Source organism: Corvus kubaryi, unplaced genomic scaffold (genome assembly GCF_017639235.1).
Source record: "Corvus kubaryi isolate FWS band 111438036 unplaced genomic scaffold, C.kubaryi_AGA036_p1.0 37142, whole genome shotgun sequence".
NCBI classification, from domain to species: Eukaryota; Metazoa; Chordata; class Aves; order Passeriformes; family Corvidae; genus Corvus; species Corvus kubaryi.
In genome coordinates, this window is record NW_024581036.1 from 462,389 (window position 1) to 485,870 (window position 23,482).

General features: G+C 43.4%; 1 protein-coding gene across 43 annotated transcripts in view; it reads right to left on the bottom strand.

Annotated features, from left to right (window-relative positions):
* MAP2 (microtubule associated protein 2) overlaps nt 1-17,079 on the bottom strand; it is a 245,487-nt gene extending 228,408 nt beyond the window's left edge. For 35 of the 43 annotated variants that reach the window (XM_042021393.1, XM_042021398.1, XM_042021397.1 and 32 more), the window contains exon 1: nt 16,997-17,079. Coding sequence is in view for 5 of the 43 variants with exons in the window: in XM_042021411.1 (XP_041877345.1) it covers nt 10,390-10,449 (60 nt within the window). In the remaining 38 variants the exon portion in view is untranslated. Of the gene's footprint in view, nt 1-10,389; nt 10,465-16,996 lie in introns of those variants that run through there. The other 8 variants (XM_042021411.1, XM_042021389.1, XM_042021410.1 and 5 more) reach the window with 2 other exon arrangements.
* Nucleotides 17,080-23,482: the final 6,403 nt, after the last annotated feature.

Below are 23,482 nucleotides of genomic sequence, written 5' to 3' on the forward strand. Positions count from 1 at the left end.
AGCACTATTTTAAAGCACTGCTATAATATGATTTATGTCTCTGAGCCATCAAAGTAAACATCAATGTACAGGACCATGATTAAATCACACACAACACCCCTTCATAACACTTTTAAAAAGCTAGGCTGAAAGAGGCCTTTTTCTCGATTGAAAAGGTATGCTAGCCTTAGCCATAAAACTCAAGACCATTTAAGACCTCTTTAGACCATGAATGTCTGTATGACATATCTCAGTAAGTACTTCATGACATTCCCTACAAAAGTAATATTGTAAACAATAATTACTACTATTATTTGGTTATAAATCTGAAGTCTTGAAACTATTTTGTCATTAACATACCCTACACTACACTGGGGGGAAAAAGATAAGAAAGGAAAAATAAAAAGAAGCCTAAAGTTGTCAGACATATACAGAGAGCCTAAGCACCTCTACAGGGACATTTTACAGACCTTTACAACATTCTCAACAGCTGATTTAGTGTGAAAGCAGGTGCCAAAACCCCAACACCGAAGAATAACACCACAGTCACTCAGCTTCCAGCTGGGAGTGAGTCCCAGCCTGCTTCCCCAGGCCCATTCCAACCAAAACTCTCCCTATTGCTTCATACATGCTCAGGCCTCCAGGAAGTTCCACACAGCGTTAGAACTAACTCCAGCTCCCTGACAAAAATGAGGTTATTGTGCCTGTGTTACCACTTTCAATGTTTGCAAAATATGCTTCTTTCAAGGACTAACCCAAGCTCAGCAGAGACAAAGACTCCTAGCTAAGGCAAGCCACCTTGCAACCCAATTCACAGAGGTCTTTAGCACTTTGGCAGGCCCATGGCAGCCCCTGCCAAGGCAAGATATCCCAGGACTTTTCCATTTCAACTCTGCAAAATGCCACACAAAATACAGAAAGATCCACACCAGAACCTTCTGCTCATTTTAATACCAATGCATTACTGGAGCAGTAATTCTGTACATTTAGAAGTCATCAGATTTACACACTGTTAGCAGCAGGACTGCTGGGGAAAAAGAACTCATGTTCTGTTTTTTGTCCCAACTTTGGAGAGCACCAAAACAATATGCTAATTGTTAATCATCTCCTCCCTCATTCGCTGCTCAAACACTGAAGAAACCTGCACACACCCAAAACTAAAGCTGCCTGCACCAGACATTGTCTAAAGGAAGTACCCTAATTACACCTATTTTAGGATTTACATTTTAATTTCAACTTCAAGACAGGGGGGGCTCTTATCAAGGGAATACCAAGAGCTGCATAGTAAATCCCTCAGGCACATCTCCCCAGCTTTTCTTTCCAAGCTGCTGCTGTGCAGTTTTCACTGGTTGAAGACACCATCAATGCACAGCAAAAGAACATTTTTGCCTCTCTGGGTAGCAAACTATTAGTGTAAGGACTGCCTAACCCGGGACAGTAGCTTTCAAGAACTGCGAAGACTTATTTTTCCTCTCCTGAGGGTAAAATAAATGCCATATAGCCTTTCAGATTCAGAGAGACTAGAAAATAAAAATACTGAACAACTTGATCCACCCTTTCAAGACAGTTGTTCCACATTTATGTGGCTGCCCCATATCATATGGTAGAGTATCATTGGCTTGTTTTTAATAAAACACAAACACTTCAATTGCATAATGGTAGATTGTCTTTAACAAGGATCTCAGCTGTAGAACCAACCCCACAGGATGTAGACGTAAAAACTGAAGCAATACATAAAACAAGGTTTTTTAGGTGGATTCCTCAGAACTCACTGCATTAAATTCATAATAGGCTTTGATATCAATGCTAACAAGTAATTAAATTAGTGTTCCAATTGTAAGTGTTTTCAAGTTGTGCTTACCAACATTTTAATATGAAATTGACAAGATACACTCTCTGCAATGAAGCTGCTCAAAAGAATATACAGGATTAAAGCCAGCAATGCTCTTATTATTTCGTCAACATCATGAGAATGAAAGTAATTAACAACCAATTCAAGCTTCCTGAAGATGCTCCAAAGTGTTTGTAAGGACGGCATTCTGCATTTACACAGCCCCTGGACTAGCAAAGTCTCTTTGGCATGTATTATTCTCCCAAGGTAGCTAAAGACCTTTCAAGGCATGGCAATGAGCAGGTAAGCACTACAAGGTGGTATCAATCAGTCCTGGATTCAGCAAGAACCAGGAGATCTGAGCCACTGATTCACAGAGCAGCTCCCTCAAGAAAAGGCATCTCCCAATGCAGCTGTGAGACAGCCAAAACATACCCACACACCTCAGTACTGCCACACCTCTTTTACCTGCTGGAGAAAGCAGACGAGTATTGAGGATGTAGGAGGGAGACCAGTTTCTTCTTGCTCACTTCTGTGCAACCACACAGGGTCAGCCTGAATTCCTGACCACCCACATGCCACCAACGGCTGCCAATTGGTCAACAACACAAAAAATGTTATGTACTGTTCTGCCCAGATCTCTATTTGCCTATAATATTCTCACAACTCACCTGAAAACTTAAAAACCTTGAGCCTGCCCTTTTTGGACTACAGGCACTTTGATGGGGAAACACAGAACAAAATTAAATGTAGGTAAAACATAAGTGTAATATACTGAGCCAGGCTTATACAAATCACAGTGCAAACCACACAGTTCTACTAATAGTCTAAATAACCCTTATCTGTTGAACACATGAATATTCAGAGGGAAGTACATAATGCCAGCTGCCCTCAGGAAGTAAAATAATGTCAGTTCCACATTACTGCCATTGCTCACAGCTCTGCCATCTCTAGCCCACCTGCCACCACCCTGGGTGGCTTTGTGCCTCTGACTGGAGTGCATGGGCTACTTTGTTGGTCACCTAGAAAATACCACCCCAGTATTTGAGCCCTAACATTTCAAGTAGCTCTAATTCAGTTTTCAGCTCAGTTCTTTGTCCTCTAAAAATAACTCATGTTTAATTGCAACTGGCTACAATTTTCTAATTCTTTGTGACCCCAAACCTCTAAATCTATTACCCAGAGACAGACAAAATAATGCTTAATGAAGGTGTGGGTACAATGCAGCATGCTAAGGGCCATCTGGTTGCCAGGTGTTTCCTGGCTTAGCTTTTCCTCACAATACACATCACTCCTCCTCCCCTAATTCCAAGGAAGGCAATTTCTACCTCAGGAAAGTCCTTCATTAAAGACACACACAAGGGCTTTATTGCAAGCTAGTCAGCTGCAGCACAGCAAAGTTCAGAGCCCACAGCAGAAAGCCCAGAAGGGCTGTTTATTACCATACGTATCTCCCTGTGACTATCACCAAAAGCCTGTGCCAAGACTATTTCTGACTGTTAACAGGAAGTGCAAAATTTTCACTGTGACCCTATGCTTTGTGTCCTTCACAATTTAAAAAAAATTAAATTCCAAGGTAAGAGTAGTTTTAATAATAGTACCATTTATATAGAAAGCAGGTGGTTTAAAATGTACTAAGCAAGACTGACAACCACTGTAATTTGATTTCTTTCAGGGAGCAATGCAACCTATCAGTGTGGTTTGATCCTGTGAACGTTATTTTCAAAATGGAGCATTTAACTTCCTTAAAATCCTTGTCTTTAAGACAAGTAAAAGCTTTCCAGCTCCCAGACACACATTCCTGCCCCTCCCCTTCATCAGTGCTCTAGAACAATTTAGAGAGCTGGACTGGTAGAAATTAAGTCATTTAATAGCATTAAATGCACTAGCATTGCCCCAGCTCAATTTACTGAGCCAGCTTCCCACAAGGTCAGGCAAGGACCAGGCATCATGGGAGCAAACAGGCACAAGACCCCCACAGAACCAGCTAGGATAAGCCCTGGCTGCCAAGAGACCACATCCCAGACTACTGAACAGGAAGGCTTCTCCTGGTTCCCACTATCGTGCTAAGATTTAGTTTGCATAAAGCTTCTCACATTTCAGGCTAAAGCCAGAAAACATTTACTTGGGTACTTGCAGTAGTCAGTTCTCGTGAATGTTTCAGACTGGTTATGTATGGGTACCAGGGTCAGTGGACATGCATAGAAAAATTGTGTATTTCTCGAACATGACAGGGAAAACTCATTTTTACAGCAAAGACAAAAGCCCTCATGACTCCTTCCAGTGTATGGAAAAGGGGTCTGTGCTGGGGAACTCTAGAGAGTCAGGATGCTCCTGCTGTGCTTGGGAATTAGCAGGTTACAAACTGGAAACAGCTGCTGTTCAGAGACACACTGGCAAAAAGGCCTACTCTGCCCAGCAGCCAGGAATCTGCTTTGCTGGTCCTGGGCACCCAAGTACCCTGAAGAGCCACTGCCCCAGCAGTCCTTGGTGTTGGGGAAGATGAAACAGGAAAGCCTTATAAATATATTGCCTGACAAAAGATTTTGGGAATATGAAAACTATAAGTGACATCGAAATGAAAGCCACCAAGTCTTAGTTACTGAACAACCGGAAAACAATGGTATGGCCGACTGAAGGTAATCCCCTCTTGATTGAACAATACCCTCTGCTTGCAGGCAGGTCCAAGGATCAGAGCAGACCCTACTAGCTCAGCAGAAGGGGTCCAAAGAGTAGTTTTTAGAAGTTATGATGTAACACTTTATGGTAATATAAGAACTCTTATAGGCTGTATGTAAATGCTATAGGATTTGTATCTTGTATTAGATTGGTTAGTGACAATTAGAATATTCAGTATAGAAGATGATTTATTGTATTGTAACCAGGACTTCAGACACTCTCACTACTACTTCTTCACTCTCATTCCTCTCTCTCTCTCTCTCTCTTTACTTACCCGCTTACTCTCTTGCTCTCTTGGGCCTGCTCCGAGCTGCAGCTGGCAGCTCTAAGCAGTGCCCCAATACCCACGCCCTTTGCAATAAACCGCATGTTCCAAGATCTGACTTCAGAGATCTCTCGTCTCCGTCCGTCCCGACCGTCCGACCCACCCAAGCTCCCGCCCTTGGCACAGTCTATAGGCACACTAGGCCTTCACTGCCTATGGGGATATGACAGGCCCTGATCAATCTATTGGTAGATACAGAGAGGATCATTTTGCAAAGGGAATGCTAAAATTTGCCCAGAAAATTGCAACACAAATAATTTCCAAGCGAAGAAGACCTTTTCTGGTTCTACTGTGGATCAAGATCTAAGCAAAAAGGACAAGCTAAAGCCAAAATCAACAGTGCACCTGCGATGGACATGCCAGAGCCTCTCACCACTATCCCAGAGCCCCACCAAGCTCATATGCACTGTTCATCTCAGTTGTCTTGCCCATAATCCCAAGCTCCTCAGAAAACAAGCAACATCTCATTTCAAAACAAAATCCAGAAGAATATCACATGTTCTTTTTCCATGGTTTCATCTATACAGCAGGTTTTGTAGTTATGTGGAGCTCTGCCCAGGGCTATGTTTCAATACAAAATGAGTGATTAATCTGAAAGGTAACAAACTGAAAGAGATAAATGCAGCCAGACCTACCTTGGGTGTTGCTGCCTGCTCTGAGCCTCCCCTCCCAAAGACACGTGCTCCTGCCCATGTGCTCTGAGCTCCTTTGTTCTAAGCGAGGGCAAAAAAACCAAATGTAACTCAAGCTCTTTAGCAGTGTCTGATTGGCCGGTCACCCCGGGTCCGCCCCCAGTCCTCCCCTTTCCCCTTCTCCGAATAAAAGATGCTCAAGGGGAGGCTCCGCTCTCTCTCAGCTCAGCTATCTTCCTGTGAACATCTCTTGTTGTCTGTCTCATTTGAAAGCTTCCAACTGCAGGAAATTGAGCAAGCAGGGAGCTATATTTCTCCCTCTTTGCTTCTGCTGATGGTATTTGCTCTGCAGCTGATTCAGGTACCGATTCTAGAGCTACTAAAGTGCTAGATCGCCCGTGCTACCTCTCAAGGCTGCTCGAGGCTTTCTAAGGCATTGAAATACAAGCGCTAGCCGGTATAAAGCTGAAAACATACCTTCCACAGTTGGGAAAGGAAATTGTCCAGCATCAGTGCCAGTTGTGAAGGATTTTCAAGTTCAGCTATGAAGTAAATCCATCACGGAAAGGGAAATATTAACAAGTGACTAGAGATGTAGTACCTTTTTTTCTTGAGGCACACTTGCTTGTTCATTTTACTATCTGTATATTTAATATCTTTTTAAATGCAAGTTTCTGCTAGAAATTATTTTCACAAGCTTCAAAACATTCTTCAAAGAGCTACTCATCTGCTTAGTGACACAGACATGGGGAAGGGCTTCTTTATTAATCTAGGAGGATTACACTTCAATCTAGATCAAGCTTTGCCTGCAGGTAAGAGCAGTAGGGCAGATAAATATACCAGATTTTCCAACTGCAAAGTCATGAGAGGAACAGAATCCTGAAGAAAATTAAGTTGTGCTTGGATAGGGAAAAGAGGTGAATATAAGGAGATAGCCACTTCTTTTTTATCTGTTGTTCAATAGCTGCTGGAACAGGCAAATTCTATTCCTACTGACCTGTCAGCTCTGAAACCTACCTCTAACAGCTGAAACAAGTTCCCACAGCTAGTTTTTCATAGTGAAAATATACATGTCTCTGACCTCTTTTTTGCTGCCTTTTTAGTGTGCCCACAGATCACTTTCTCACTGGAGGAAAGCTCATTTTTCACTTACCTTCCCTCTCCTTTAGGCAAACAATAAAAAGACACCAAAACATTGCTACAGAAAACAAACACACAGTACAGGTAAAATATTCATTCTCTCTCCCAGTCCAGGATTAAGACAAATCAGTTATTCAGCTGCACACTGGAATAAGCAGTGTCATTGAGACTGATCTTGCAATAACTTAAAATGCAGAAGAAAATTCTGTCCTGCTCAGAAAAAAAAATTTACAGCTTCTATCAGTATATAAAACAAACTAGAAACAAAAACAACTCAAATGTTCCAAGTAACTGAAACTTCAGTATTTAAATTCACATGAGTTTGGCAGAGCAGTAAGGGCAAATCACCTGGTGCCGACCACGGAGGTATTTCAGAGTAACGCCCCATAATCCCAAATCTGCAATACAATGTCTGCAAGGAAGTACTTCTTTCTGACCGCAGTAGTAAACATGGCTTCATGTCCTGAAGTATGGAATACATTAGTTTTGCCCAATATTTTTTCCAAGAATTTATTCCCTCCTCCTGCTTGTAATAGGTGGTAGAAGAATTCAGTCCTAAAATACTTAATTCGAAGTGTAAACAAGTTACTTTAAGTACAGCTTGCACATTCACCAAGTTGCTTTGTCCCCATCACTGGAATAAAACAGAAAATTCATGACCCCACACAAAAAAAAGAGTAACTGCCTTAAAACAGCACTTTTGTCTGCTGGTTCAGAGAGGTACATGCCTTCCACCAATTAAATATTGTCGTTGTCAGCATCTTTTTAAAAATAAATTAATTATAGTCAAGGACGACTATCTCATAAATAGCAGTGTACAAATCCCATTTGTGCTAAAAAACAAAAAGTAGAATCAAAGATTTCAAAGCATTGAATAAGGGCATTGTTTCAGCAGATACTGCTTACTTACTGGAAGTGTCAAAAAGCCTGAGCTTACAATACAGGGTTCAAAGACAACTTGGTCCAGATGAATCAAAGGACAGAAGTCCCCATAATTATAGCTACTCAGTGTACATCGAGCAACACTGGCAGCACTTTCACAAGTCAGCACCCACCCAAAGGTCAGTCTCTAAACAGACTCATGGTCTGCAGGGTGGCTGGTGGGAAAGGCCTTATTGACTGTGCCTATGGTAATTGAATGTGCCTATTGGTAATTACAGGTAATGATGCAGGTCAGTGCTGGCATCCTGATACCATTACTATCTAAATAAACACACATTCCAGCATCTAAAGTATCAATATCATAAATATGGTAAAATGAGAATTGTGTTTCTAACTTCCAAGTGCCTGTAACTATCAATTAAAGCTTTGCAACAAATTATTAATTCCATTTATTGCTAAGAGTGATGCTGCAAGTGTACAGTGGACCAAAACAACTGAAGGGGAAAAAAAGCCTACGTGAATTCATGTTTTTTTGCTCAGAGAAGAGTATTAGAGGTCATTCTAAGTGCATGCAGTTTGACTTTTTTTTTTTCCAAATGCATTCCACAAAAAATGTCCTCAACTATTCATATTGAAAGGTACATTTAGAAGAATTTTTAATACTGCATTCAAAATACTGCTAATGTTTTAAGCAACTCTAGTAGCACATCATTAAAAATTATCTAAACTAAAAGACCTTAAGTATTATCTATAAATCACTGCTGCTAATTCTGGCAAACTGTGGAGTATAAAATTATATATATTAATTTGCAAGAATACAAAATGCCTTTTATTAAAAGTTTAGACAAATTTATTATATGCTGTAACAGACAGCACTGGGTAATAAGAAATGCTTATTCAATATTCTGCTAAGTTTTATTGAGAAGCACAACCAGCTCTCTACAGCCTGAAAAGCTTAACTTTATAGAACAGCATGGAATGAAAGCTCTTATTTACCACACTCTATCCTTTGCTCTTCGGAATGAATCAGGCTATTAAGCATTCCCCCTACACACACAGGGGTTTGTTTGCTTTTCTTTTCTTTTTTTTTTTTTTTTATTACTCTGTGGGAGGTTAGGATTGTTTCTTTTTTCTTTATTTCTCTCAGGGAATTTTGTCCCATTTGTTGCCTAAGAGCTGGTAACAACCGGTACTTAAGAGGCAAAAGAAGTGGCCAAGGTGGGGGGAAGGGTGCAGATGGCTGCTCTCGTAGCTGGGGCATTTTTCTCTTGGGAAAGGCAGAGATACAGCGAAATTTTGGCTGGGAGGTCAAGGGCTGGGCTCGGCTCCTCTCTCGTTCTCGGAGCAGACGGAATGGTCGAGTTGCTGCTACCTCAGGAAGAATTCACTGCCACCGCAGAGTCCAGCCCAGCACTGCTTCTTCTTTACCGTGGGTGAGCCTCTGCTCCTAAGAGCAGCCAGTGAACTGGGACCTTAGTAACACCCGATCACACTGGAAAGGACCCTCACCATCTACTTGGGTGCCTCAGGGGAAAAACTTGGGACCTTGATCCCCAACCCCTTTCCCGTTCCCAAAGGGTGTGTCTCCCAGCTGCGTGCTGCAGCTGCTACGGAGAAGCCCGGCTGCCACTGCCCAGCTCCTCTGTTTTCTGCCTCTGCCTTGGGGCTTCTTTGTTACACTTTAACCCAGCATCCTGTGCCTGCTGGGATACCCTGCGGCTGCTGCTGTGGCTGAGGAGTTTTCTGCTACATTTTGTTTGCCACTCTGGGGTGTGTCCGCCTCTGCCGTTCCAGCTGCTGCTCCAAGGTTCCCGCTACAGCCCATTCTGCCATCCTGAGGGGCATCGAGATCGGCTGCCCCTGTGGGTTTGTAAAGGGAGCCCCTTTTCCATCCCTCCTGCCGGCTCGCCCGCCATCACCCACATGATGAGAGAGGCGCTCGTGCCACAGCGCCCCCTGCAGGCACGGGGGAACCATTGCACCCCCTCCCGCCCGGCCGGGAGCCACCAGCGCCCCCACCGGCTGTGACCAGAACTGCACCCAAGGGGAAGGTGCCTGACAGCTGAGAGAGGCTGGCACTGGGTTTGTGGGTTTGTTTGTTGTCGCTGCCGTTGTGGTTGTTTGTCTGCCTTGTTATACATCCATACACACACATATATACTTATATACATATACATACATATATATACACACACACACATACTAGTAAAGAACTGTTACTCCTTTTCCCATATCTTTGGCTGAAAGCCCTGTAATTTCAAAGTTACAAAAATTTGGAGGGAAGGGGGTCACACTTTCTATTCCAAGGGAGGTCCCAGCCTTCCTTGGCAGACACCTGTCTTTCAAACCAAGACAACTCTCTCACAAATTTGCCAACTTTCCTTTTACTGCTTCAAGAAATACATATATTTTATCTCCCTAAAACAAAAGAAATACACAGTTTCCTTCCGCCTGATTTATATGTTTCTTCATCATTTTCCTGGGAGAGATTTTCTTTATAGGACATCAAATCAATCATGTTGCAGAAGACAGAGGATGGGCACATCCTTCTAGACACACTTAGCCACAACCGTGACTACCTAGGTCTGCCCTGGGCTCCTGGCACTGACCTCCACGTGTGTTCTGAGTATGCTGACAGCCTGTCAAGAGCAATCCTTGGCCCTAACACTGCCTTTACTGAATCAGTGCAAATTAAGAACTCTAATACAAATCTGGAGGACCTGACACTCTTATTTCAGAAATCTCCCTCCCATTCTTGTGGCTACCTCCCTGCACTAGTATTTTGTAATACATGGGCAGGAGAGCACTGAAGGAGGATAGGGTATCCAAACAGCTTAGGGCCATCACATCTGCCTTTATCTCTGATGCCCTCCCACCCCAAGCTATAGGTTGACAAGAAGGATGGGCTATGAATTACTGACCATCCAGACCACTTGAGCAAGGTCTGTTCTCATTCTCCTTTGCAAATCATCCAGCTCCATCCCTGCATGTCTCCTTTTTGAGCCCTTGGGGTTTTTTTCTCAGCCTCCTTGAACAATCTTCTAATTGCTGAGGGAAATAAAAGCTAGTATTAGTTTCAGCATACTCAAGGGAAGCAGACAAATGCCTACACGCATGACTAGAGTCTTGCTGCAAACAGGCAGGGCAGCCTGCCTGCCCAGCACACCCTGTAACACAGCCTGCATGAGGAGCAGCCCAACACCTGAAAGCACATCAGGCACCAGTAGCCAGGGATTTATCAGCAGCAGTCACCCTGCACACGAACATACAGCTGCTGTTCGTCAAGCCACAGTCACAGTACATCAAACAAAAGGAGAAGCTTTGCTGTCTGAGTGATACCACGTGGTCAGAAGAGGAAGGGATGCCCAGGCACACCTTACCACATCACATGGAAGCAGCGGCAAGAATCAGGCAGGAGCATTAAAAGACTGTGGGGTCTCTTTGTCCAACAATCAGCCAGGAGACAGTAAAAGCATGTTAACATTATCAAGTGTTAGCAGTAGGAACTGGCACAGCCTTGGGTCTGGCTAAAGTCCCCATGAGGGGATCAGATCTTTCTGCTTAGACCTGGTGGTCACAGAAGGGCTGCTATGGAAAACAGAGTAAGTTGGCACGTGAAGACTTGGTTAGCTAAACAAGCTGACCAGATTTCCAGCTAACCATAATTCCAATCCACACTTGAACCCTCCTTAAAGTCAAAGGGTTTTGAACACACACTTTCAGCCCATTTCACAGCAGACATAGAAAAAATGGTTTCTTCACAGTCCCTCAGACTCTGAGCCTTCCCAGACATAAGAATGTCCTTGCACTAATTGTCTGGCACCTTCCAATTGCACTTGCTGCACAAGCTATTCAGATACCTTCTACACAAAGTGAGGAGAACAAAAAGAGAGAAACTGAGCTGTACCTCAAACTCACATGAGGCTCCTCTGGGCACAGCCTGGACAATACCATGGTTGAGAGGTGGAAGAAGGCCAATCCATCTTTGCTCACAGCCAGCAGATACAGGATTCTGGCCCAGCAGTGAAGCACACAGGCCACTTCTGAATGTCTACAGCATTTTCTACTATTAATCTCTGGATCAAGTCCAGGCATCTGCCTGGACCAAGGCAGGAGGTTTCAAAAGCATGTCCCAAATGGTGTTCAGAACCTTCATAATATGTTTTTATTTTGAGACATTTCCTAGCTTTGTTCATCCAAGATCAGAACCTCAGGAAAAGTGGCAAGTTTTATATAGCCAAGCAGCTGTTCTAAGAGATAATCTATGTTCCTAAAAATAGAACTGACAGTTCCTAGTTCTAAACCAGTAACCAGCCCCTATCATTCTCTCCAGAAAAAAAGAAAAAGTGAACACATAGGGTTAATTGAATCAATAGATCCTATAATTAAATGCTGCCAAGTTAGCTGACATGATTGGACTGCTGGGTTTGGTTTCTTTGGGGGGTTTTGTATTGTTTATCCAGAGGTTGCATATGCTTTAAATACAACTAATTTTGCAAATAGCTATCGAAATTTAGTTTAAAACTCTCTCAGGGAATAAAATGACAAGTTTCACAGAGAGAAAAGTAACTTTCATAGACTCAACTCACTGGAAGCTACTGCAATCTAACTGCCTTACAGCTACAAGAAGTACTAAAAGAAAGAAATCTTCTTACTTCTTGCTGGAGGCTTGACACAAGAAAAGAAATATTCCTCAGGTCCTCATACCTATGAGTGCCAATTCTAAATGAAGGAGAAAAATTTGCTAGAGGACCTTAATTCTACCTACAAATCCGTAACTTAAGAATTCTCAGGTATAAACTGATTATTTCCCTGACGGTGAAAAGTACCCCAGATTTTTAATAAACAGAAAACAGATCTGCAAATGGCATTGTCTCTGTCCAGATGATGCAAGTCAGGTGATTCAATGAACTCATCACAGTATTCTGATTTTCTCGACTTAACACTGCTGGTTGTAATAAGGCCATTATCTCCCTTATACTACATGAACCACATATATATTTTATCTGAAAGCACCATGTGCTAAAATAAATGAATAGTTTCTGTGGTGTAATAAATAGTCTCAGTACATCACAGAAAGTTAGAAAAACATGTACTTTAAAAATGCTAAAAGAGAAACAGCATACCATAGCATTGGTCAAGCCTTTCAACCAGCACTAACCTGTCTCACAGACTTCAGAAAATAAAGAGAATAGCTAAATTTTTATATCATTGAGATTGCCAAAGCCACACCTTTTCACCATAATTCCTTTCAAACTGGCACCCTAACAAAGATACAGGTTACTGAGTACAAACACTAACACTCTGAAGCTGATGTCTGTTATCCCTTTCTGCCACCTCCCCAATCAAGACAAAAGAACAAAGATCAGTTTCATCTGCGAGACTGCTGTAGGGAAAAGCAGCACTGAGTGTAAAACCATAAGGATTAGCTCATCTTTTCTCCTTAATACAACAGCAAACAATTAGTGTTAAAGTAAAATGGGTCAGTCAAGATCTCAAATCCTCTTAACAGCTAGTACAGTAACCCATGTGGCCACAACAGTCCAAATTAACCCCATGGATACATCAGTTCTTTCCTCCAATACCTAGAAAGCAATTACAAATGTCACTTTGAACGTCCTTCTAAAACAGCCTCATATAGTTTAGTAGCATAACCTGTGATTAAACCTTCCCATGAAATAAAACTTTTTCGACTTCGGCAGGCAGTTTAAACCACCTCTGTTTTCCAGCACCAATCCTCTAAATCAGCTCCACCCTGTGGAAATCAGTCTCATCCTGTTTTTTCTTATTAACTGAGATGCAGTACAGAACCGTTGCTAATAAGCACACCTGTACATGAAGCAGAAGGATTGAAGAAAAAGAACCAGCCCTAAATATGTCAAGACTCACCCACACTCAGCCTTAGTGTGTGCATGTGTGTTTGGGAAGAGATAAGCCATGTAGTGATACCAGAGAACACTGCACATTTCCATGTTTTCTCTGGAGGTACTTGGTATCTCTAAATATCATCAAGGGGTTTACAACACTGAGCCCACGTACCGTGAATTTATCCTCTTTCTCTTTTCAGAAAAAACATTCCCTTTTCTGTAAAAACACGCTTAACTTTTAAGCATGCTTACAGCTGACTTTCACATGCAATTAAGCATGTGTTTGAACTGAATAAATACAGATGGACCAAAACAAGCACCCTTGGGTCTTAAGGAACAATTCTATATATCAGCACATGCATACTTTTATTTCTTCATCAAGTGCACATATGGACTAAGATAGTACAAAACCCAAAATATCTAATCAGATAATTCAGTTTAGAAAGGACCCTGGGAAGTCACCTAGCCTTAGGACCCCTATTACACCTTTCCAAATTTCTGGTCATTATTTTTGTGCATGTTAAGTGCAACACTCCCTAATCCCTTCCTAGTTAAGGCTTCAGTTCAGCTTCAAGTGTCCTGCAGCCAGAAATGCCTCTTCTGGAACCCAAATAATGCCAAGGGGTGGGGTTTTTTTCCTTTGACTGAGAGACAGAAGTTTTACCAGATCAGTTCTCAGCACAGCCACTGCCCACACTATAGGCAAAAGATCTGTAGGGAACTCAGGCTTTAGGCACCAGCAGAACTTTTGTTTTCCTTTCTTAAGCTGATTATAATTTGTCCCACCATGGCAGATCAGATTTCAGATCTTACATATGCTGCAGATGTGTTACAAGCTCTGTCAGTACCTCGTGCCTTTGCAGACACATTAGTAATCAAGAGGTGACTTTCGCAAAGCCACCATCATGAAGTCCTCACAACCTAAATTCTTTTTGACTTCTTCCTCTTCCAACCCCATTAAGAAAACAAACCTGTCTCCAACACGTGCATGACATGCCACACTGGGGGGTGAAGCTGAAACAGCCCAGCAGAATCTGCAATGGGCCTCACTCGTTTCTGTGGTTAGATATTTCTAGCAACTTCTACAGTTGTTAAGTGAGCACAGTGCCAGAGCTAGAGGGGGCCAGAGCCCACTCTGGTGTCAGCACACATAGCAAATGTTTCCTCTGTGAATCCAGGTATGTGGTTTAGCAAAGGGTAACTTGTACAGAAAGGAGCATGACACAAACTGAAAGCGAAAGGTATGCTTCTGGAAAAAAACATCTAGCAACAAGGCAATTCTTAGCCCACAGACTGCAACAATTCATTTAGGGACTGTTGTGATCAGGTCACTCCTGCCTTGGCACAGCACCTCAGGGGTCATTAAATTACAACTGTTTCTGTATTATCCAAACATATTAAAGTGGGTATGGCATAACATACTGTAACAATCACATCAGACCTCTAAATCAAGGCTGCAAATGCTGCTTTATGTAACAAACTGCATTATAAGCACAATGATCTGCCCTCCAGTGTGCTAAAACTCTCCACAGAACAGCAACTTTTAATTCTCAGGATGACAGCTCTTTGGCTTCTCTCAAACACCCACAGGCAATGTGCAATATGGGTGCAACAAATTGAAAAGTTCCATTAACCAAATCCTGTCCCTTGATGAGATAAGAAAAGATGAGAAGAGATAGAATTTATGGCACCATGCTCCACTGCTGAGACCACCCCTCTTCTCAGAGCCCTGTGCCAGGGCACACCTTTGTGTTTTATTTCCATGCAGAATAGCCTCACTAAGCCATTTGGGTTATTTTCAGTGTGTTACTTTAGCTCACCTGCAAATGCCTGAGCTCCAGGAAACTGGTACCACCTTAAGACTGGGGTCTTGCCCACTGCTGAGTGTCTTGCAAATTAAATATGCAGTGAGGAATTTGGTGTTTCCCAGTCCTAGGTGCTACAGGGGTGAGTTTGGGCTCCGTTACACATATCACACTTTCAGAATATCAGCTGCAGAAATGAACAACCACCCACAAACTTAACTGGACTGCCTTTACGCTAACTGAAGAGAGTTTGTAGCACACTCATGGAAATAGCCCATTCTTTCACTGTTCGTGAAATCAATTCTTCGTGATCTATGACGTAATGCAGGGGCAACTTCACTATGTCATGCCCTCTCAGCACATTCTCTTCCCAGGCATGGGCTGAGATGCTGTGATTACACCATCCAGTCAGGTGGGAAGTGAAAGAAGCTATAGAAAATAAATACATTCTGCAGCTGAGCCTCTTCTTGGGTCTATCCCCTATGAGATCTGTAGTCTAGACATCCCTGCTAGTCCAAACCAGCGAAGGTGAAAAGAAACAGGTTCTTTCATGGAAAGAAAAGCAAAGGTTTGTAGAGCAAATGGGAAGAAACAGAACCAAAAAGATACGTGATTCAATCTCATATGGAAGAACCCGTCTGAAAACAAAAGGGACAGGTTTTCTGAACAACAAGCAGCACAAATGCTGGACAGCAAGTGATTTTTTGAGAAAGGACGGAGTATGATTTATTGACATGACCACAGAGACACGATAGATTACAAAAATGTATGCTAGAAACCTAGAATAAGTAAGACTTACAACATACGTGTGCATACATCCCATTCTACTGCATGACTCTATGTTAATGCTCACTTACAAGTGAAAACCTACTACTCTGTCTCAGGAAGAACCCTACATGAAAATCACCAAAAACACAAGAGAATATTTTTATTCAAAGGAAAATTGAAAGTTCCTGCTGAGCCCAGGGAAATTAACCATGTCAGTATCTTCCACACGGAGATCAACTCTCCCGGCGTGGGGCACACCCCCTTCTTTCCCGAAGGTGTTCCATGAAGCACATCTTATCCAAAGGGCAGGTCGGAGTGTCTCGAATGAGTACAGGACAGATGAAGGCGAGCACGGTTTATTTGGTGGGTCGGTGCAGCACCATGGCAGCGCAGCGCGGCACACGCCTACGGCTCCTACCTGCAGCCATCCGAGCCAGGCACATTTTACATCATTTTCTCTTACATAAAAAGGCTTTGTTCGCCGCTGGGCTCCCGTGCACGGCTGTTTCCTCCCTGATCCATGCAATACAGGGAATCATTTTTTTAGGTGGGTTTTTTTTTTCCCCTCCCCGATGCAAATTAACAGCGCTTACAGCCCTCGCACCCCCTCGCCTCACACAACGTTCTTTGTTCAGCCGCGCAGATCCCCTTAGAAAAGCTTAAGGGTGGGGGCAGGAGAGGACAGAGGTTCACATCCTCCAAAGGGGTTTACAGCCTGGAGATTCTTAGAGACCTCAGAGGCAGCAGCCCCGATGAAGGTAAAACGGGCGTTACCGGGGACCGTCCCACTCCACTTTTACCTCCGGGAGGTCGGGGGGGGACGACCCGTGGAGGACTCCGGTCTGGGTCCGGGAATGAAGGGACCAAAGAAGGACCGAGACCGAAGGACGGAGGGAGGGAGGGAGCACCCGCGAGACCCGGCCGGCACAAGCCCCCAGAAAAGGGCTCGCGACGGCCGTAAGGCGGGAAGCGCGCGCGGCTGCCCCCCACTTCCCTGCATTCCGGAGCGGCGTCGGCCCCGCGCCCCCGCCCCGCCCGTCTGTCCGTCCTCCTCGTCCTTCTCCGACGGGGCTCGGCACGGTCCTTACCTGAGCGTCACGGCGGCTGCCGGCAGCGACGGGGACCCAAAGGACGCGTCGTACCCGGCTCAACCCGACCCGCCCCACCACTCTCGGGGCTGTCGCCGGGACGCGGCCGCCTGCACGCCGCGAGCCCCCGAGACCCGCCCCCGGCCCCGCCCCGGCCCCGCCGCCGCTCCCGCAGGGCCTCCGCGCCTGAGGAGGTGGAGGAGCGGCCCATCGCTGCCGCCCCGCCCCACCCCGCCCCGCCCCGGCCCCTGCATTGCAGAGACACCGACGCTCCGGGATACCCAGCCCGCGCCCAGCCTCCAGCTGAGCCGTGTCACCGTGTCTGGCCCTGCCCTGCTCCTGGTAGAACACCTTCCCGAAAGCCCGTCACCTGATTTCATTTGGGTCTTCCAACGCTGCAAGTCCAGCTCAGTCTCATTCCTCTTTTTCCTCTGGAGAAAGAGAGCAAATAATAGTGAGATCGGTGAAAAAACGCGTTTACAACACCCTCAGACACCGCGCTCCTGCTCACTTCCACACTTCTTTCATAGGGCCGGGCTTTCCAGCCATTTCCTGGAATCCGGCAATAAAAGATGTCCTATTATTTTGTCACCGCATTCTCGAACTGAACTGTCCCTCTCCGGATGTCCATTACAGTTGCTATACTCCAAAGTCATTCCTCCTGCAATATCGCTGGTGTGGTAGGGCTACAGGATCAGCTCATCTCACCTGTTATGGCCAGAACAATGTCATTTCAATCAACCTGTGCTGGAGATGAAAGAGTAAAATGCTGCTTTCTTACCTCTTCTATTTCCTAAGCAAATTTTAATTTGTTAAGAATTCATGTGCAAAAGTCAGTCTGTCAGAATCATAACCAAAACTTCTGAGTATGTCATGTATGTATTAGCCTCTAATAATGTTTTGAAGGTCCTACATTTTGATTCAGTAAAGATAAATATCTTTATTTTTCTTTATATTTGGGGGCCTAGATTGCACACTGTTATCCATACTGCACTGGAATAACTTTAAATGTTAATTTCAGTTTGGTTGCATTTTACTGCATCACTGTGAGCAAGTTATCTATATTTTTTCCAAACTAATTTTAGGTACCCAGCTTGATTTCAAGCGTGATTTTCAGGAATACTTGTTTTCTTCATGGGCTTTAGCACGTTATCTAGAAGATTTCACATCTGTAATTTGTGTCTTAGACTGAGTGGTCAAAATGCAGTTCAGGAAAGCCTAGGTCCCACCCTTGCTTCTGTTTCTTCATAAAGAAATGGCCATCCCTCAGCAACTGCTACATATATTCCACATTAACTTTTACATATATTCCATTCACTGTTAATGAAGTGACTTGGGAAGGCCAAATTACTTTGTTAAGTATTTTTGTGTATTTGTAAATCAGGAAATTTTCATTTGAAAAGAGTGAAGACTACAAACATTTCTTCTGGTACCTTTCCTGAGCCCTCCTCAAGCTGTTCGAGAGAACTTCCCACCACTGCTGTTTTCTCACATTTCACCTGTAAATCAGTGCCATGCAAAGGGAGCAGGATTTTGCCAAAATGACAAAGGCATCATGTTCCCTGCTCGTTACTCACCATCAGTGATGTACATCCTTCCAGAGGAGATGCTTTCAGAAGAAATGGATTTGCTGCAGTCAGTCTTTCTCCCAGGCTGCCAGGAGGAAAGACACTGGTTCAGGACATAAGGAATGTGCACCAGTATCCGCAGTACCCTGAAGACCAGCAGTGCCTTTCTCTCTGCTGTTTTCTTTCTGTGCCTCTCCTTGGAGGCCTAGGCATCCATGCAAAGACCTTGATGGATTTCTCCCCACAAGTACAAGAACTTTGTCCTTCCTGTCACCACCTAGATAATGTGAATGCAGGCTTAACATAAAGCCTGATCAGAAGCAGCCCTGTGAGGAAATGAGCAGCTGACTTCATCAAGGAGAAAAAGTTAAACTTCATCCAAATGGAAATTAGATTAATTTAAAGCTTACAATATTTAAAAAAAAAAGGGGGGGGGGGGGAAGGACAGCTTATACTTTCATTGGAATCAAATACTGCAACGGGTATCATGGAAGAGATGAAAAGATGTCTTAATGGAAAGACACATACAATACACTGTGCACTGTCCATAAACATTCCTAGAGATCAGAGGGGTGGTGTAACTAACCAGAGACATGCTCAGAATATTCCATGTGTGACAAAGAATCCTTGCCTCTAGCTCAGATGCAGTACGGCAGCAGCCCGCCTCTTTTCAGCAGCAGCCTGCAGAGAGAAAGAGAAGGTGAGTCTTGGAAGTTAGTCATTCAGTTGCATCTTTCCTTTAAACAATCATCAAAGATGATGAAAAATAAGCACAGAAAAAAATGGCAGTCACCATTTTCCCCAAGATAATTATCTAGTTAAATTACATTATACTTCATATTAAATATTCAGCAGCAGTGTTGACACTAGATGTTTTAAGACAGAAAAAAATATTTTAATTCATGTTAGAGATATTAAAATGCATGCACATATTTTTATTATAAATATGCATGCAGAGATCAGAAAGCATCACTCCACTAGGCGATAGTGGGAAAAGATTTTTTGTACAAAGGAAAAAAGAATTTTTGTATCACCTCATAAACCATGACCTTTTAAGTAAAGCTTTGAGATACTGAATTATGGATGTCTGTATGGAAGTCTGATAAGTCAAATACAGCAGATTTTTTGCCTGCCTACTAAAAGAAAAAGGAATTACATTGTCTATAGCTGTCTTTAGAACAGATTCATTTGAAACCATGTCTGGGAAATGCTGTTTTAAAAGGAATTTGTGTTAATACTTTGTCTCTTACTACATAGATAAGTAACAATTCTCCACTGCTCTCCTGAGAGTTTATTGGGATGCAGTAGTGGCAACTTAGGTATTTGGCATCACTTCAGACTGGGGAAGGAAACATTTAATTTCTCAAAAACACAATGACTCAAGCCTTGGCGCCAATGTCACAACATTAGCTGAGCAAACAGAGCAGTCAAGACAAAGTCAGCTTTTATTTATTGATGATGGGAAGAGCTGCGAGCACCAGTGAGGTTAATGAAACAAAGAAGTATGGCTACGGTCCCCTTGCACATTACTCTCAATGGCGTATTTGCAGTCTGTGGGCACGTTGAGCAGTTTTTTCCCACCTTTCTCCTTGGAAACACCTAGGTTAAGGTGACCGGGAAAGGCAGGGCTCCCGCCTCGGCATTGCTGGGATGTTTTCATGGGTTGGAAGACTAGGGTCCCTCTAGTGCCCAACAGAGGCAATTGTGGGGGAAAAAGCGAGCTGGAGAGCTCCTTCAAATGCTTATCAACGGCTAAGCAAAAGAAAAGCTTCCACTGATAATAGCATGGACTTATCCCTGGCTTTGCATCACAAACTATGCTCAATTTTTTTTCTGATTCTGACAAGAAAATCAACTGTATCTCATCAGCTCATATGGTAACATTTCCGTGTAAAAGCCTTCCTTTTTCTGCCTGTCTCCCATTTGATTACATTTACCATTCGAAGATTATTTTGAGATACTATGTGTTTGTAAATGTAAATGTCTCAGATTGCTACAGGAAAGCTTTAAGCAAAGGTGAGGTCTGGCCCAGTGGAAGAACTTGTACAAGAGCAATGCTGCCTTTTTAGATTTAGTTATCTTTGGTCTTTTTGTCCAAGAGACTCTAAGTACGCATGTGAATTATGATGGAAGAATTAGCTTCAGGGAGCTACAGTCTAATTTGGTTAATGCTTTTGATGTCAAAAGCCAGTCTGTGCATTAGAAGTAGAATAATTTGAAAGCAGACAGAGGGTACAAGATACTTGGGCCACTAGCTCCTGGGGCTGCAAGGAGATTAGAATTGCAGTAAAGAATGCACTACAGCAGACACCTTCATTTCTTACTGCTGGGATTGAAAGGAAAGAGGCCCCAGACAATGAACCAATGTGAAAAATGGACTGTATTGGTCCCTTACAGAGTTCATGGTTATGTGCAGAGCTTCTTCCCCTGTCGTTTACCTAGCCCAGCTACTTTTTCCTCTCAGCTCTTGAAACTTTGTGACATTTTGGTTATGGGGCTGATTCCTCCGTGGAAGAGAAGAAAGCTTGATGTCAGATTTGCTGTGACATCTCACAGGATGTTTTGTAAATGTATTCAAAATGAAGTGAGGAGAGTACTGATCCCTGCACAATCCAGCTGTAGAAAGTTCTTAACCTAAACCAACTTTCACTGCTTTAACCCATTTTCTGGGGCACAGAACAGCAGTTCGTCTATTAAATTTCCATCTGAACAAGAAGAAAAAACCCAAACTCTCTAGGAAAATAAGTTTTGTTGCTCTTGACATTTTCTAGTTAAAGGATGATGATTGCGAGGAATTTTCAGGTTGGGTTATTTGTTTTGCCATCTCTAGCTTCTCGCTACTACAAGCATTGCCTTCTTTGTCTATCTTGAGACTTGTGGGAATAAAACTAATGCACCGTTCAGCCTTACCTGGTCTTCTAATGAAAAAAAATTAAAACCTTCTGCCTACTTATAGGACAAACAGAAGATAAACAGAACACACAGTAAGTTTTATGTAGTGAAATCTCTTTGCACATTGAATCTCTAGCTAAACTACATGAAAAATTTGCTTTTCAAAATAAATATGATGCGTAAGTTACTGAATAGTCAAATGGTCAGAATACGAGGAATATAGTATTTCTGAGATTTAATTTCCTGTTCTAGGGTGTGTTGGTTTAATACAGCCTGGTTTTTTGGTGGGGGGGAAGCCACAGAGGCGGCTTCTGTGAGAAGCTGCTCGAAACTTCCACTGTGTCCAACAGAGCCAATCTCTGATGGCTCTGAAGATGGACATGCTGCTGGCCCAATTAGAGAAGTTGGTAACGCCTCTGTGATGACACATTTAAGAAGGAAATCAAAACCAGGGGTGGTGAGGTGCTGCGGCTGGGAGTATCTCAGCAGCAGCCGCGGCCGCCTCAATCTCGGCACGGCCTGCCCCACAGTGAACTTTGCCTGTTTGGCCACTTTATCCAGCCATACTGCAGGCAGAAGGGCATGGACGGCAGCAGCGGCTTCTCCTTTTTGGCGCCGCACGTGAAGAGAGGCATTGAATGGTGCCAGTGCTGTGGTGGCTGCAACCACCAGCACAGTTGTGGCGGGGGCCATGTGGCCAGTGACGAAAACATGGCGAGCAATTCCTCCACATAGAACCTAGTTGAGATCAACTTCTTCGTGTTGCGAAATCCTGCAGAAATCTTTGAACTGGTGGAATTTGTTGGCAATGGTACTTAGGAACAGCAGGTTTTTTCTTCTTAGTCGGAGAAAGAGGAGGAAGTGAGGACATGTGGAGAAAAACAATATGGTGACACCAAGGTCAGTGGAAAGGAAGAGGGGGAGGAGGTGCTCCAAGCATCAGAGTCAAGATTTCTCTGCAAACTGGGGTGAGGACTATAATAAAACAAACTATTTCCCTATAATCCATGAAGTCCATGGGGGATGCAGAGATCCGCTCATAGCTTGCGGGAAAAGTGCTCATGCCGGAGTGGGTAAATGCTAAAAAAGCTGTAATCCAGTGAAAGATCTGAACAGAGAGAGAGGGCCCTTGCTTCTAGAGATAGAGGGCCCTTGCTTCCAAACTAGATCAGCTTATCCTTAAAAAACTCCACCCCATGGACTAAATGAACCACGCCATGCAGTTTCGGGAAGACGGTTTTGCCCGTGGGAGGGACTCACGTTCCAGCAGGTCGGGCGGGACTGGTGCTCCTGAAATTAGAACCATGCTGGAGAGGTTCACGGAGAACTATATTCCGTGGGAAGTACCCCACAGTATAGCAGAAGAAAGCCTCCTGTTCCTAAGCGAACTGAAGAAAGATTTCAAGCAAAGAACTGACCAAAACCCTCACGCCCTGTCTCCGTGTGCTGTCAGTGGGAAGGAGGGAGGGGCTGGGGAGGAAAAAGGTGTTTTAAAGCCTTATTTTATTCCTCATTACCCTCCTCTGACTCTGTTAATAATAAATTTACTTTATACCTTTAAGTTTGAGCCTGTTTTGCCCTTAGAGTATTTTCTTCTAATCCTTAACTCAGGCAGCCTTCGTTACGATTTTTGTGAGTACCTGATATTTAAACCAATATCAAACCACAACATAAGGGAAAGTCTGAATTGTTCCAACAGTAGCTACTGAGGATTAAAGACCTTAGAAATAATCTGTGAGATGCTTGCATGCTTGCACATGGAAGCTCATCAGTGCTCTGATGCACTGATAACCTTGTTTTATTAAAGTGGAATTTTAGTAAGGCTTTTTAATATGATCCTCTTGTTACATCCAAACATGTAAATGTTACTGCATTTTCCAAGCCTAAAGCTTAAATTATCAGTTGAAAACAGGTTAGCCTAATCAAGTTAACACCACAATATGGGGCAACATAATTCATCTTGTGTTTGGGCTTTGCATTTCTTTTCGCTTTTCTATGAATAAAATACTGATGTTACGTCTTAAGT